The sequence below is a fragment of the Melanostigma gelatinosum genome, assembly GCF_949748355.1.
Source record: "Melanostigma gelatinosum genome assembly, chromosome: 8".
Classification (NCBI taxonomy): Eukaryota; Metazoa; Chordata; class Actinopteri; order Perciformes; family Zoarcidae; genus Melanostigma; species Melanostigma gelatinosum.
The window spans coordinates 4,455,009-4,473,162 of record NC_136641.1 but is presented as its reverse complement, the minus strand read 5'-3'; the positions used below and the strand labels follow the sequence as shown (position 1 = coordinate 4,473,162).

Sequence of the window (18,154 nt, the reverse complement as noted above, 5' to 3'; positions counted from 1 at the left end):
AAAGACTGTGATCTTTTTACCCGATTGACCTGTAGTGTCTATATATAATATAATACATATATATTAAAGGCCGTCTTCTCTCAGACTCTGAGGCAGAAAATCTCAGCGTAAGTAACACTTACAAACTCTCCGGTTTCATTCCTATCGACATTCTGAAGGTTTGTTCATGTATCCTTCATAGCCTGATTTATATCACAGTGTATTACTAACAACATGGCCAGAATGAATTCTGTAAAAAACCTTTGACTCAAATATGTCAACAACATGAAACATGAATTTCAAGCCCCGCTTCGTCCAATGTTCTGATTTGTGTTCTGGAAACGTATGTAAATGTAGTGAGCCTTGTTCTGTGCAAAGGTAACAAAATCTGCCTGCCGACACTAAATGAATTACTTCTTCATCTTTCTCTTCATCACACTTTGACTAGTCGCCTAGTGTACACTATGTTTCATGGCTTACTGTGGCAGAGAAAAGGGTTTGGCAGCACAGTAGTTTTAGATGTTAGTTCCACACAATTACTCAGGGAGCAATGCAAATCTGCCCATGACCTAACTATCGGGGGAACGAAATACAAAAGGGTTAAAAAATGGAGTTTAGGAAATGTAAATGAATGAATACATTGTCTCAATACTATTTAAAAAAGGGCTGAAAGGATCCATTGTTACCGGAACTTTTGCTCTTTCAACAGGAGTCTGCTGGATGTTGACACATTCTCCAAGTCAGATCCAGGTATGTATGAAGTCGTGCTGTCTGAGATGCATTAATAGAACACTGTTTGTTTTGTCAGCGAAGTTTGCTTTCGCAAATAAATTATTGTATTATGAATTTGGATATTGAACTGAATATCAACTCTATCTTTACTGTCAAAAACTGGGAGATGCATTTTTTTTTTACACGTCATGTGTACACCAGCATTCTTTCTTACCGGAAGAACAGCAGCACGATATAATGGATGGTGTTTTACTCTTGCGCTGGTAAATAACCCAGAAAGCCAGAGGTATCGATGGGCGACACGTCTGCTCATGAAATACAAGAGTGAGGAGGGAGAATAAAAAACGAGGACAGGACTAAGGATGGATGGAAAAGTCAAGGTTGAAGAAATGTCGTGAGGTTGGCTGAGTTTTGGTATGTTGGTGGTAAAACAAGAAAGAAAAAAGATAGTGGAAGAAAAAGGGAATAAAAAGCCTGTCTCTGAAACTCTATTACCCATTCTATTACCCGTGGCTATTCACCCCTTGCATACTGTCTCAATAAATACACAAGGCTGGTGGTTGTCTTTAGGTATTTAGTGAATTATTATTATTTCTCTTAAGCGGGACTCTGGAGCTGCAGATGTTAGTCAGGTATCTGAGCTATGTATAATCTGAGAATAATTAAATTTGCAGCTTTCAATTTAAGACCAAGGAAACTAATGAAGACCAGAATGTCTTCATGAAACACATGTCAATTTGGAAACCTTAACGGTTCTCTATACAACAATCAGAAGAGTAATATAGCAGCAAACAACTATTTTTTATGGAAAGATATAGAGTGGTATTGTCTCCCTGAGCAAAACATGAAGTCATTCTCCCACTGTGCGAGTTGGTATCCGAGCTTCTCCCTGCTTACCTTTTAAACTTTTAGTGGATATTTGTGCATGTTAGCATGACCCACAGGCTAGCTCACGACCGTTGGTTTGGTTGCCTAAAACTAACATTTGTTTGTTGCCTAAACCCAACATTTGTTTGTTGCCTAAACGTAACATTGGTTTTGTTGCCGAAACCCAACGTTTGTTTTGTTGCCTAAACCCAAAATTGGTTTTGTTGCCTAAACCTAACGTTGGTTTTGTTGCCTAAACCCAACATTAGTTTTGTTGCCTCAACCCAACATTAGTTTTGTTGCCTTAACCCAACATTAGTTTTGTTGCCTCAACCCAACATTAGTTGTGTTGCCTAAACCCAACGTTTGTTTTGTTGCCTAAACCGATCGTTAAATTGCTTCCGTGGTGGCAGCATGTAATTTCACACATTTTCGTGCCTCCACCACATAAAGGTCATGGTCATTTCTCTTATTTCTGTGAGATCACGTTTAAACACTGTTAGCTCTGTTGCTGTTCTTTGCACTGTTCTTGCTGTTAATACTCTTAGTGTTGTGGAGGTAATCCCTCTGCCCAGAGTATTGAATTTACCACCTTTAACTAACACAATCAACAATGTCAGCAAAACGGGATAATCCTCAAATCAAGGAACGTACCGACTGGACGGTATCAACCTGTTCACAAAATTACACAGATGGTCAAATATAAAATACCAATTGTCCATTTAGATTTGCTGTTATCAACACAACAAACTGCATTTCCTGCTGCTTGTGTTGTGCTCTGTTGTTAAATCCTGACAAAGTTGAAAATAGGGTGAGAAAGAAACAATTCACTGAATGCTTTAAAGTCTTGTAAACACTTTAGAGCAGCATTCTCTTACACAAAATTAAGATTAAATTCATAGTAAAACTGTCTTTCCAGCGGATGTAAGGTTGTGTATATGATGTCAGCATGTTTGCCTCCTATTCAGCAAAAGCCGAGGCCGGAGACATTCTGGCCTCTTTCAGAATGCCAGCTCAAATACATTTTTTTCTGGCATATCCAGATTGTAACCACATTTATTTTAGAACTCTGGAAAGCAAAAATATAATCAAATGAAATGTCATTTTTGCAAATAGGATCCAATACACATTTTGAGGTGGTTTGAAATGTGATTATAACAGGATTTCTACAGATGCGTCTCAGTGATGGCATTGTGGACAGACATGGACATAAATTGTAACATGACATGGAAGCTGAGGCATGCAACTGCCAGACTGTTACTCAATTTTCTTTTTAAATCCTTGATTCTGGGTTGTGAATTGCCGACTAATGCTATGGTGGCCAATGGACTCTCTGCAGGAAGCTGCCTGGTTGTCACTCTGCCAGCAACTCACGGAGAAGCTCTGAAATATTTATTTTATTTTCAAAGCACAACATCTTTCCAATCAAAGAAAATACGGGAATAAAACATGAAGAGAGACAAAAAGGGCTGAACGGCATTAAATAAACACAAAGAGCATGGTACATGCTGTTGTTGAGGCCAGCACACGTGGAATGATAGCTTTTCAGACACACGGCGCTAAAAACGTTACCGAAACTGATTTACAGTTATAAGGAATTGAATTCCACTGATGCAAACACGATCACAGTTACACATTGGAGTACATACTCCTATGAAATATTAAAACAATAAAACCCCATTTGCAAAAACCTCAACTCAGCCCCTCAGGTGAAAAACACGTCCGTCGTCCGAGGGGCATGACACAGAGAGAGGAAAAAAGTCTTGAAATTAAACCTCCCACCTGTTCGAAACACCTCCTCTTCCATTTATCTCGATTCCTATTGGCTAACTTCCAGGAGTGTATTCGGCTGTCTGCCCCTGAGTCTACTAACACATTCAATGACTGTCAGTTACGTTTTAACCCCTTCTATAAGAATCCTTCAGTATGAAAGTTAAACTTCTGCAACTTGGCAGAAGCTTCATGTTTTTTAGCTACTATTCCTACATCACTTTATGTTTATCTTAATTATGCATTCCCAAAACCCTTATGATTATGACTAATTATGAATTATTAATTATGAATTATTAAACACTTTTATTATATCTACTAACTACAGTTTTTTGCTCAAATTTCTTACAATTCCCCCCTAACTCACAGTTCACTGTGAGTTAGCTACTCAAATGTAGTTAGTTATTCAAATGTAGTTAGTTACTCAAATGTAGTTAGTTACTCAATGTCCCTGGAGACCTCCCCCCTACTCAATCCAGGGAGAGGCTCCCTATCTATCTAAACAGAGGCAAACAATTCATGCAAACAGATATCATTTCAAGTATTTCTGTTCAGTCCGTTTCAAAACTGAGTCCGTAAAAAGGAAGACAAAAAAAGGGAAAAATTAAATCCGTAAAAAAGGAAAAGATTGAATGCGTTGAAAATCACTGCCTTCCATGTCTTGGGGCTGGCAGGATCAGGATACAGCCTGTAGGCTAGAGAACACATACTGAGAAGCCTTGACTGTTCTTTTACACTTGACAAAATTACATTTCTTAATCTTTACACCCTAAAATCCCATTATAACCCATTAAACAAAAATAAAATCTCAAATTACTCATCCAGAACAATCAGTCTATTTCCCAAATTTCCAATATCTCACCGGATGTGTTAGAAGTCCATCTGGGCCTTTATCAGGTCCTTCAGGATCTCCGAGAGGATGGTCAGGAACCGCTCGTGAAGTTCCTCTGGTGGCCTCATCTAGACTGTGGCCATCAGAAGCTCCAATTCTCCCTCATCCTCGACACATAACTGGTTGCCCTGGACAGGTGTCTGGCTCATCGTTGAAGCAATAAACCCCTGTAGAAGTCCACGGATGCAAGGGAACCCCCATCCACAGACAACTAGGAGGCCTACGACAGCACACAGAGTAATTACGATTGCCAAAAATGTATGTTTCCACTGGCCAAACATACTTCCCAACCAGTCGGTGAATGGATTTGTGACACCAGAGCTCTCCGCTAGCTCTTGGCTGAGTGCTGTCAGTCCCTCCAGCGCCCTGGTCACCGATCCATCAGGAGCTGTGTTATTTGGAATGAAAGTACAGCATGCAGACCCAAACATCTGGCACACGCCACTTTTCTCTGCTAAATCATATCTAATGCCATTCTGTTCTGCAAGGTCATAAAACTAGTCTTCGCCAGCTGTGCATGCAGTCCTGATATGGCGTCATTGGTGAAGTTTACAAAACGCTGTTGGTTATAGTAAATGTAGTTGATCCAATCGACATTTTTATTAATCATCACCCTCTGAGAGAAAACAGATTCTAAATCTGCTGCTATTTGATTTCTGGCTTGAAAGTCATTAGACACCCCCCTTGGCACTCTTATGACATCTTATGTACACTTGGTCATCAAAGGCTCCCTTCGGGCCACCGGCATCTCTTTTGGATCTTCTGTTAGCATGTGGGCGTGGAGAGATGAGTTCTCTATAAGTTGCATCAGTGACAGGCAAGATATAGAATGACAATATAAGTTGCACCAACGCACATCTACCTGTCCAATCTTTAGGCAGGATTGGATATATGGTTCTTCCTCCACACCACCACCATAAATCAGCTCTAGGTGCTGTCTGTCTTAACACACTGTTATATAGATAGTCGCTAGCATTGTGACTGTTGCTACAATTTGCAATAATTTGCAATACTACTACCTACATTGGGCCCCTTAGCTGTATCTGAGACTATACAATCAAATGGACCCTCTGTAACCTTGAACAGAGGTGGGGTATTATATTCTACAGGTGGGTAATCCCAGTGCAGCCTCTGACAAGTGTGATGGAGGGGCAAAGTGTCATCAGTAAACAGAGTTAAAATACAACTAAATTCAGGACTTATGAGTCTGAATCTTGAAGGAACTGGTGTTGCTAGGGGTTGCTAGGTCCTGAACACACAATACAATCTGTACTTCTCCGACTTGAAGCCGTATATTGTACCCACCATAAATTCCCATCTGCCATTCCAGTTTCCACCCCTTACCTCATTCTCTGCGTCAGTCGTATGTCGAACCTGGTCTTTTTTACAGGCTTAACAATAATCCTAATGAGCCCTTGTGGAGCAGGACTATCAGTAGTTGCCTTTCCCTGTACTACGTAAAGTCCTCAGTCAGTCAATTTTGGGTCTGTTAAGGTAAGTCTTAAAGGATTACATCTACCCACCCCCTTTGTACACATGTGATAAGAAGCTGGGGCATTTAACATCTTCAGTCGGTCTTTAAGACCTGGGTTGGGGTCTTTTCCTAAACCCTCGCCCCCTGTGTTCATCGTTGCCCATCCCCAATCTTCACAATCACAGTTATAATACGATAACAGCTTCCCATACTTATGTGTGGCGGGCCCACACTCGTCAGTTATGATGCACAAGGTTTTGGTCATCCACCCGTAGGTGTGGTCATACCTGGGACAGGAAACTACTTCACAGAAGTCGAACTGGACCGTTGATGTTGTACCTTCTTTGAACATAAGAGTGAGAGTTAGAGAAGCCTCTCTACGTGGTCTGAGATCGGTTTGATTAGCTACTGAGGCTAAATGTCGAATCCTGATGTAGTCATGCATGTGATCTGGTTCCTGTCTGTGGTTAATTCCCCATACTAAGAGGGAAACTACTGAACTCAGGAATAAAATAATTACAGACTTCCATAACCCACTGACCTAGAGTCTCCTAATGGACGCCCTCGCTTAAACTGTGGGGAAAACGTCATCTTCAGTACTGTCTAAACCCCTCTTTTGAGGTGTCTTTGGCTTCAAATTTTCCTGTTTGATGTTCAATCCTGTCTCTGCGAGTGTCTTACTCGTTACCTTCGCTGCTGCACAGTGAGTGAGGTGGTGCCAAGTCGCTCCCATTTTACCTTTTCTGCATGTGAGGTTGCCAATACTACCTCCCATGGACTGGTCCACCTTGGTTCACTCCACCTGCGCTTGTGGACTTTTATCCACACCAGACTGCCTGGTGACACGTCAGCCTGCTTCCTTTCGTCAGCTGCTGCTTCTGCGTTTGTCACCTGAGAAAACAAAACTCGGCTCATGTTAGTTAGAGCTCCCGTATATTTCTCAATTTCTAGAGTTAGCAAGTCTAGGCTAGGACCTATCACTGAGTTAGAGGACTTGGATTGTGCTGTATTTAAATTCAAAGTTGTGGTTTATCATGACGTTATTAATCTCAAAAATTGTGAGTAGCACCTTTACTGAAAACTATTCTAAATGTGGATCTACAAAAAATGTTTGACACCTTACCATATCCCCCCTTCACCTCGATATCTCTGCTGTAAGGGATCACATGGCAACCATCTATGTATCTTGGCTATACACTGAACCTCCCCATGGTCCTGGTGACAGCATGGGCATCTGTTGATGTCTCACGGGAGGAGGTCCAGCTGGACCTGGTCGTAGGTACTGCTGATGTTGTGGTGGGAACGGAGCATGTTGTGGTGGTGCATTGGGCTGTCTTCCTCTTCTTTTATGTGGGCAATCTCTCACCAAATGACCTTCTCTCCCACATACGTAGCACTTCCCTCTACCTACAGGTCTTTCATACCCTCCTCTGTAGTTACCTCTCCCTCTGTTGGATGCTCGTGCACGTCCTCTGCCTCTATAATGTGGTGGAGGTTGGTAGTACACCACTGTGGGGGTCGGTTCTGCTGGATTTTGTTGGTATGAGGTCGGGGGTGCAGCTGGATATTGGGGCTGTTGTGAGGCCTGAGCCTTGGCTACGGCCATCTGTTTCTTGGCCAGATGTTTTCTACTGATTTCTCTGTCGACCTCTGCTACTTGCAGTTTCAGCAGTCGCCGCTGCATTCTCCTTATCTCCTCGTCTTCTTTACTTTCTGCTCGTCTTTCCTCTATCTGCTGTTGCAAATCTTTTCTGATGCGTTCTACTTCTGTTACTTCACATTTTAGTCTTCTTACCAGTGCTCCTACTTCCTTCCTCTGCTTCTTTAATGTAAACATTATGCAGCCTAGGAGTATTCAAATGTGTGTATTAAATGTGCATGCTTGTCATCACATGAATCAAAGTCAACTCACCCTCTGTGCTGTATGGTGTGCGGCCGTTGACTCCAAAACTGGGATCCACTGCTCCACTTCCCAGATCTGGATCCACTCAACCACGCACCTTGACTAAAACAACCACAAAACTGCCAAAAGTTCAGCAGTAAATGTTAGCATACGTCTGTAGTGTAAGAGAGGTCAACGATCTCTCAAATATGTTTGCGCCGTCCGTGTCAAAATTGATTCTTAGGAACGATGTAAAATAGTAAATGTACCAAAATGAGTCAATACTGGATATGTGAAGGAATCTCGAGTCCAAAATTGAAGTTAGAATTCCGAAATCAAACTCAACATCTAAATCAGAATCAAAATCACAATCCAGTTCCAAATCAGAATTCGAAAGGTTTAAAATTGGAAGTAAAATGAAATTAAAAAAACAATGAATAATTAATCAATTAAATATTAAATTCAACTTTAAAAAATCAATAACTGTGTTCAAAGATATTCAATCAGACATACCAATGCAAGTCAAACTGTTGAACTGCACTTACACTCTGGTCTGCACAATAATGAATCACAATTAAGTTCAAGAATTGAAGCACAACTGAAACCATTAATCTTTGTTAAAATGCTGAATTAAAACCAAAGTCAACGACTAAAGTTATAATGCTTAATTAAAACTAAGGTCAGGATATAAGCTCACAGCTCTTAGACAATGAATCTCTGAAAAATTCACAGATTCTAAACACTTATAACGATCATCTAGCAGTTACACCTATCTAGCAGTTACTCCTCCTGGCCGCTTGTTGGTTTTCTGGCGTTTTATCCTTATTCTACGCTGTTCTGGCCGAACCGGAAGTTACCCTGAAACTGGCTGTTTTGGTAACGGATATGCTAACCGCTATGCTAACGACAAAAACGGAGCTTCTAATAAAGCATACGCACACACAAGTTTCACCAAAATCCCACACTTTAATTCCACTGGTACACCCTCTGTCTCCTCTCACACTCTACTGGTTATTTTATTTTATAAGCACGTTTATTTTACATACAGAGTACCGCAACACCGGAGCTACACGTAGCTAGCGTTAGCTCCTCACAGCGCGGCTACAGATTATGCAATGTTATTCATCATTTTAAACGTATTTCCACGCTGCTAAAACACAGACTAGTCACACGTATTATTGGACTTATTGTCCGGTTTTATTAAACCTTAAATCCTCCGGCTTAACAGGCTAATAGCTCCTCCAGACCCGAGTTCACTGTTACGTTATGATCACGAGTTATAAACTTCCAGCGACACACCACTCACCCAGTCCGCCTAGCACCCCCAAAAGCCCATTATTCTACATCTTCTGAATCATCCACACGATCCTCTATTTATACACGGCCAAAGCAAGCAAGAGTGTCTTCCAGGATTGGTGTTTAGCCGCAGCCTCAGAAGCTAACTCCCGCTAGCCTAGCTTCTCTAAACAGCGTATGCTCAATGGCCCAAAACGCATGGACTAGACCCACAAAGGATTGCACCCCTAAGCCGGAATGCCACAATATTTCAGTTCGCCAAGCTACATACCTGCTTTTGAACTAGTTGTTAACACAAACCCAAAAATGCACCCGCCGAGCCAGAGTTTCTCTCAGTATGTGCAAAATTAGTCCGCTTTAGCCAACAGCTGTTTGATACCAATGTGATGATTTAATTACAGCGCTGTCTGCCTTTAATTTCTTTATTCTTAGGATCCTTATACCTTGGACTAGTCCCTTAGTTCACCATACTTCAGACAGTAAATCGTACTTACCTCAGTGGAACCCGGCCTTCCTCGTGGAACGTCCCCACCGGCAACGCAGAGCTAGCCGTTAGCAACGCTTAGCCAAGCAGACATTCCCCTAAATGTTCTAGAAGCTACCTCACAGATTTCATGAAACGGCTCTGCCTACCGATATTATGGGCCCAGGATGTCTGCTTGGCCAACCCTGCCTTCAGCACACACAGCGAGGCCGGTAAGAATGTCCCTTCGTGGTTGCCAAATTTGTTGAGGCCAGCACACGTGGAATGATAGCTTTTCAGACACACGGCGCTAAAAACGTTACCGAAACTGATTTACAGTTATAAGGAATTTAATTCCACTGATGCAAGCACGATCACAGTTACACATTGGAGTACATACTCCTATGAAATATTAAAACAATAAAACCCCATTTGCAAAAACCTCAACTCAGCCCCTCAGGTGAAAAACACGTCCGTCGTCCGAGGGGCATGACACAGAGAGAGGAAAAAAGTCTTGAAATTAAACCTCCCACCTGTTCGAAACACCTCCTCTTCCATTTATCTCGATTCCTATTGGCTAACTTCCAGGAGTGTATTCGGCTGTCTGCCCCTGAGTCTACTAACACATTCAATGACTGTCAGTTACGTTTTAACCCCTTCTATAATAATCCTTCAGTATGAAAGTTAAACTTCTGCAACTTGGCAGAAGCTTCATGTTTTTTAGCTACTATTCCTACATCACTTTATGTTTATCTTAATTATGCATTCCCAAAACCCTTATGATTATGACTAATTATGAATTATTAATTATGAATTATTAAACACTTTTATTATATCTACTAACTACAGTTTTTTGCTCAAATTTCTTACACTGTGGAAGTGTTAGTTAGAGAGCGAAAGTAGGACGGAGGATCTAAGTGCGGCGCTTCACTTATTCGGGGCAACTGTAAAACCCTACTAATCAAACTTGACTGTCTGTTACAAGGGATCAATTGACACACTTTTCAAGAATTGTCATAAGCAAGAACTACCTTCATCTCTAGCTGTGTTTAAATCCATAATAAAATAATATTCATTTTTAGCTTCATTTTTAGCTTCACAGATGTCACACACAGCAAAAACTGTGGCAGACAAGGCTGTAGAAGAATGCCAAGAAAGTGCTTTTGTCAGAAAACTAATGACAACAAGACTGAGTGCGTTTAGCCCTCGAAAAGACCACAAAAAGCCGAAGAGCCGTTTCAAAGAAAATTACATCTTCTCTTCACCTGGCAATCCAAACTGCTCTTTTACAAGTTCTAGGTGTTTATGCACTTTTGCCCTCCTGATCCTGAAGCTTTCTACTGATTGAAAGTCCGGCGGCAGCAGCAACAGAAAGGCAGTGCGGTACCTTTGAGAGCCCCTCGGGTGCAGCTTTCTCTGACAAATGTTACCCCCAAATCAGCCAGACAGTCAGGCCTTTTTAATGAGTTACACAGGTCACACCTGGAGAGCACAGCTGTCTTACTCCTCGCCCGATCTGGTCTCAAGGCTCGGGTCATCATGCCCCGTGACTGGCTGCAGATGTGAGGGCAGCCTGAGGAGCTACTGGGCTCCAACCGGTACAGACAGGGAGAAGTGGTGCATGAACCTTTCCTTCAGTCCACAACATAAGCCAATGAGGTGATGAGTTCTCAGAGCTGCCTGTATAGCTGCTACATTGATTGACAGGTCGCTCCCATGGCGTTGGCCCGTCCGTGTTTTTAATTGAACCCTTTCACAGTGTGTTGTCAGTTCATGAAAGTTCATTAGTAACAATTTCATTGCCTACAAATGTCTTATTCAGCGTTCAGTTGTACTTAGCTCCAACCTCTTGTGTCACTTCTGGTTCCAAAAAACCAAATAGCAACAGACAAAATGCCAAACCCGAGGCTTTCAAACGGTTGTCCATGAACCTGTTGGTGATAGAGTCAATCATATGCATCTAGAACAAGTTGAACTATAAAATGAAAGGCCCCCTCCAATGAAAATCAAGTTTTTAACCCTGTGAACATGTACATATGGTATTTTTTGTATATGCTTAAAGACATATTGTGATGCCCGGCAGGATCATTAACGACTTGGAACAGTGTACCAATGACAGAAACACATGGTGAGACTGCCAGGTTTCATACATCACATACTTAAGGAATCAATCCCGCCTACATGAAAGTCGGTGAAAGTCAAGGTGACCTGACGTCCAACCCATTCGAATGAACGATCTCAGAAACACCTGGAGGAAAATTCTTTGAATTTGGCAAAAATGACTTGCTGATGACCTGATTAGATTCTGGTGGTCAAAGGTCAAGGCCATAATGACCTCACATGACACATTTCTGACCCAAACTCAATAGTTCATCTGCTAATTATGAGAATTTCACACGAAAGTCAAATCGGATAAAAGGATGTAAAAAAATCTAAATAACAAATTCATAGATACACACATATTAATGACGCAAAGGTGAATTATGTTGACGCTAATTCAAGGCATGAAGGGATTATTTTCATGATTAAAAAAACTAAATGTAATTTTCATGAACAGAGATGCGTTTTAAGGAGCTTAAATCAATACCTGGAGAGGACTTTTAAATGATCATGTTTTCTATCCTCTGGTTTAAATTCATTGAAAAATAAAACTGTACATTTGCTTATGTGTGCAACAGCATTACGATGTTTGTACAGGTAATTTACATCTGCTGTATTGATACAGTAGGTTGGATGTGCAATACTAAGTTCATCATGCACATAAGTGTGTAGAGGATAACGATCACATCAGAATTATGTAAAGTCTGTATTTTTTGCATTATTATGCACACTAATTAGGGTGATAATTGATAGTGTTTATTAATAGTGTGTATAATTATTAGTATGGCAGTGGTTGCTAAAACAGCTCCACAATGTGATCTGAGTGGCATAGATAATCTACAGTGAACAAACGACCAGTTTTCTGCACAGTAATGTCTGACTCATAGACTGTATATAAGCAGTTGATGTAGTCATCGATACATCACCCATTGCTTTGTGGACTGCCGTTCTGAAGCCTCAAGTTTGGCAATTTTGCCATCGCGATCTTAGCTTTTTCCAACCAATGAATGAATGAAGTTCCCATATTTGGAATGTAAAGGAGTGATGTAGAGGCTTTGGAAGCGGTAGTGTTGGGACCATGTGCTTGGCTTCGCCATGTGCTCTTGAGACAAAGAGATCTGGGCCTCCCGATTCTGCAGGCAAGGCCCATCCTGGAAGAGGAAGCGGACAATTTTCCTGCAGAAGTGAAGAAAGGGATTCTTCAGAGAGAGAGAAGCACATTTCTCCTCTCCACCTAAGCCGCCTTTGTTCCAGCCATAAGGAAAGAAAGATTCCCTTAACAAGCCAAACAGACGCACAGAGTTTTATCACCGTGCCACACGGAGCCGTGTGAACTCATAGAAGGACCACACCTCCGACCACAAAACCCACTCATAGTAAGGCAAAGAGTCTGGCCAGATTTAGTCTATGGTGTTGATTATCTTGTTTGTGTTCTTTAAGTTACTGTGTAATTTTTACAACGTGGTGTGTATGCTCAACAATCGCCAAGATTAACGGCCGAGATCGTGAATGCTGTGTATTTCAATACTGCTGCAATCGTGTTGAGATGGTTCACCGCTGGTGAGAACGGAAGTTGCTGTTTCACCGGTTCAAAGGTCAGCATAGTGCTCAGGCACCCAAAGGTTAATGTGAACATTAACTGGGAAGTTATGAAGTCATACAAAGACCAATGGACAGCCCCCCCATACATTTGTCCACTCGTATTTTCATGAGATGGACCACAAACCCTTCTGCTCCCTGCTGCTGGCGTCCAGCCTTTACGATTGTCGCGTCTCAGCTGTTGGTGATTCGGCAGCAAAGTAACACAGGAGCAAAAATGCCATGGCAGTGCTGTGACTGCGGTTTATGACAGGAAGGAAGTAATTAACAGTGTGGGTGCCGTACAGGAGAGAGGAGATTGACCCACTCAATCAGTCACTCTTTTTCCACCTCTCATGTCAACGTTTTAATCAAATTATACACGCTATTCAGAGCTTCTTCTATGGGAGGAACTACTGTAGACTGATGCTGATTGTGGAAATGCTAAATATAGTAACATCAAAGGACAGAGAGGACAAAAATACACAATATAAAATCAGGCTGAAAAGAGTTGCTTGACATCACACAGCTGAAGGTGAGTTAATCACTCCATTCTTATGTTAATATTATTCAGCACTAATAGAGAGCACCCAGTAAATGGGTCACCTGTCTATAACCACCTCAAGATGGTCCATGGGAGAGGGGGTGAGGAATATGAGGAGTCCATTTTATTTTAATCTTCTATTTCGAGGTATAGAAGCTGAAATGGAACCTCAGGGAGAGCCCTGACAGAAAAAAACGAACCAACTCTGAACAGAAATAAAATCAGCATACTAAAACAAATCCCCCCAAAAGTAGGAGGAAAGTAAGTCAAATGGCTGCTCTACTTTACGCGACTCCTTGGCGAGGAGTCAAAGGTGGTAAGACACAACAGAGAGAAGAAGAAGTCTCTTCAGATAATGACCTGATAAACTGAAATTGACAGCACACCTCAACACACACATCACATCCCGCTGTTTTCAATAGGGCCATTAAAGTGCCTTAATCAAGTCGCGGTGGAGGACACATTGCCATTATTTGATCACTGGGACTCACTATTAGACATAGGTCACCTGAACGGACCTCAGATGTGTTTTTTTAGAAATATTATATTTGGTAAAACATTCGAAAATAAATCATGAGCCAAGTTTTTTCCAAATTTTAAACAAATTTCTAGAATATTGGCAAAAAGTTGGATGCCAAGAAACCATTGCAGACAAAAGGTATGCAACAAGACGGTGTAGTTTAAAGCTATTAAAGCTGCCTTCAATCTTCTCATCACCCCACACATATATACTCCCCTGCTTTCCTTGTTCGTGCCCCTGTCTGTTCCAGTCTTGTGTCTCCCTCGTGTTTGCTCGATGCTCCAGCGTTTGCTCCTGGTTTGCTCCTTTGCCTTTTTTTGTGATTGTGGATCTTTTTGCCCACTCCGTTTGAGTCGTTTTCAGTTTTTGTTTTGTGACCTTTTTTATGAACAGTAAAGATTCCTACGTTTAATCTTCACCTTGTGTCTGTGTCTGCACTTGAGTCTCTGACCTGCCCCTTGGGCGAGACAAATGTAACTTACTTCCATAACTGAAATTACGACACAAACATACTTATTTTAAGCCAACCCACGATGCTTTAATATACAAAACCAGGAGGTTTTGTTGCCCAAACATAACCGTAGTTTTATTGTGTTTTTTTTATTTTGTTTCAATTCACAACATTACCACGTGTTTAAAACTATGAACGTAATCTTGGAGAAAATACATTTGTCCGTGTTTTCAGTTAATTTGGTTGCCTAAAAAATGTCTTATTCAGCGTTTGGTTGTACTTAGCTCCGCCTTCTCGTGTCACTTCTGGTTGCAAAAAAACAAGATGACGACAGTCAAAATGATGAACTCGAGGCTTCGACAGCATAGTCCACAAACCAATGGGTGACTAACTCCACTTCTTATATACAGTCTAACAACAAATAACACACGCAGGGTCACAATTGCAAAATAATAGAACCAAGCTCATCTCGGTATTTGTGAACACCGACTGTTGAGATATACAAAGAGGTGACTATACAACAGGGCATGGCAGAACATTTGGCAAAGCAGAGCTTTAACTGTGAGCTAAACCTGCATCCATTTCTAAATATTTCTGTTTCCAATATCGCTGCACCAACTTTGCAACCAACTGCACCTGAGCAAACACCAATGTGGTTTAAGTGACATCGTCCCGGGTCTCCTGTTGGCTTTGTTGAACCTGTTAGGGTGGGGACAATGCTTCTAAAATTCTGATATCAAAAGAATTTCTGTATACCAGTCAAGGTTTTATTTCTGGTCCACAAGGTTATCTGTTAAAAGTATCCGCCCCACTGTGCCAGGTCTGACGTTGTTGCAGAACATCTGCTCAATCAGTGAAAGTGAAAACAGGTGTTTTAGGTCCTGACAGATGTCAGGTCATCTTTGCAATGAGTGACTGAGCTTTTCTCAATTTGTGTGAGGAAGAGTAAAGCCTCTGCAATAGCTGAAAAAAAGGACGGGATGAATATTTACTCAAGGTCCACTTAGTAACTTCCTTTTTTGAAGCTTTCAACCATTTGCCGTTGTCTTAATCCGCCGAGTTCAGTTCCTAAACTCAAGAATGAACTTTCGCACTCTAAAGACCAAACTACAGAGAAGCACGCTGCAAGCAAAGGGAGCTAGAAATAGCCAGCAAGAGCTTCGGAGGCCACGCTGACGAGAGTGCAAATTACCAATGTGAGGCACCGAGGGATCAAAGTTAGTGATCAATGACAGAATCCACAGTGCAGAGACATGAAAGACGGGAGCACACGATTGCACATTTGGAACACGGACAAAAACAGAAGGAGAGCAAATTAGATACAGAACCAACCCCCCCAAAAAAAGCTTCCACACTTTGATGGTACTCAGAAGATGCTCTGTGATACCCGTTCCTGATATTCACTCTCATTCCAGTGCAATGTTGAATCATTGTTTTGTGTCTTACACCTGAGGTAGTCAGAGCCTCGTTGGCCCTGATTAGATTTTCCTCAAGAATGCGATGGGGAAAATCATACGCGGTTTCGTTTTTTTCTCCTTGTGTTGCGGCTCTGTGCAAGAATGCGCCGAGATACAAGAGCAAAGACTCTGAAGCACTTCTCCTTATCTAATTTATCAATGAGACAGTGTTTGCCCTTGGGGACATTCACGTTGCCTAGTCATTGTGTCAATTCAATTTATTACTCTTACTTCGCCATCAAATTACCTGATGCCTCTTGTATCTGCCCACACGCTCCGGATGTATAACAACCGATGCGTGTCTGGAGGAAATATGCCGTACTGGTGTTTCATGTTGGAAATGTTTTGCAAAGATGCTGAATAAGAGATGACATACTCTTCCTTCCTGCGAGCAAACTCACTATACAGCTCAACTAAATAATATGACACGCCTTGGCAACAGCCTCGACACCAACACGTGGCGTAATGATCGAATCAATCACTTGTTGATTTTTTACACTAATATTTTGCTCACTGAGGATTAAAGTTATGTAAACCTTCTTTTTTTTGGACAGCGTTCATGCATGCTGTGTACCAATTTACATTTTTCATTTTGAAACAAAGCCCCTTTCATACACCATGCTCTGACTTGCCGTTCGTCAGCTCGATGTACTCACGCTGTCGTATTCCGTCCAGGCTCGGGCCGGGTTCTAACATATTCTAGGCATGCGTGACCTCAGACTCAATGATGTCGTCCTTGGAGAGACGCAAACGGCTCTGGTGCCAGTAAAAGTCCTCTCCATTTGAACTGAAGAATTGAGATTATGGGCTGGCAAGAGGGGGGCAAAAAGTTCTGTCATTCGTTCAGAGAGAAACTCATCTGATTCATTCTTTGGGAGCCAGATTAAAATAATAGAATTCATGAGATATTTTCCTTCCCGTTCCCAACCCCTTATAGATGTACTTCTTCTTTTGTTTTCCTCTCACTGAATCCACCCTTTTGCACTTCAAAAAGCGTATTTTCATGCTCCTATTATATCACATTGATACCATTTCAGTTCTGAATTACTAGAAGAAAAAATAATATCACTGGCATTGGCTTGTTAAAACTCGAAAGCGCGAGAGAGAACACTGAGGCGATCTTACAGCCGCTCAGTGTGCAGCTCCCGGAGCTACGCACCACTTGTATTTCTATCCAACCACCATCTAAACCTCCATCAGGCTCCCATATGAAACATCCCACTTCTCTTATGTAACATCATTTGCCAGTGGAGTGCAGGCAGTTTTCATCCACATGCGTGAGCGTCTCACTCCATTAAAAATCTGTATCGGAGAGGACGGCCTTCCCACTCCCACCGGTCCGGGAGTAGTTCAGATTAATTGCAATTAAAGGTGTATCAAATCAATGAGGATTATTCATTTTCTCCCATTGCCGACTCACGTTTGTTAAATTTACTGCACTGCGTGATGCTTCCTGCACATTTCATTTCATCTGCTTTAGGATTGTGACTCACTAGCAGGTAGGAGTTATAGTATATTATTAGCTATAGCACAGCAGGTGTGGTTTTAGCTCTGATGTGTTCTTTGTCCTGCTGTGGTTTTACAATGACTCACCTTGGAAGACCATATTCTGATACATGAACTGGATGATTTATACTGGTTTTATGGGACACATGAAGTCTGTTGTCACATTTGCGGTACGGCTGTGATTTTCTCTACGAGCTGTTAAGTATTTGAGTATGAAATTTGTGAAAATTGCTTTTGAGCAGTTGGTAAGGCAGAATTTCTGTCACGGCACCAGATGACAAACGGAAGAAATGATGATTATATTTTCCCTTCATAACACTTCCTCATGCATTGTATAGATGTTGTGTTGACAACTTCCACTTCAACAAGTGTTGTGAAAAAATGTGCTGTAGCTGTTTTTCACACTTTAGAGCAGGTTTAAGAATGAAACAGAAGCTCTCAGAGGCGTATAGTTTAAATCAAAAGCAATAGGTTTATTTATCGAACAAAGTTATTCAGCCAACACAATTAAACATGCATGGGCTCTAATGATTTCCCTCTCAGAGGTCCACCATAAGACACGCTTAAACACATCAGCATCATCCTTAATATATGGGGTCCGCCCCTTGCTACACATTGGCCAAAGTCAAAGATGCAGGCGTGG

The 18,154-nt window shown here is 41.6% G+C and overlaps 1 protein-coding gene across 1 annotated transcript in view; it reads left to right on the top strand.

Moving 5' to 3' along the window:
• The window catches only part of LOC306781111 (copine-9-like), a gene marked incomplete at both ends in the record, with an annotated part of 128,619 nt that overhangs the window by 2,510 nt on the left and 107,955 nt on the right, over positions 1-18,154 (top strand). The window contains one exon of the mRNA XM_079273801.1: positions 689-729. Within this exon, the coding sequence (XP_079129927.1) occupies positions 689-729 (41 nt within the window). The remainder of the gene's footprint in view (positions 1-688; positions 730-18,154) is intronic.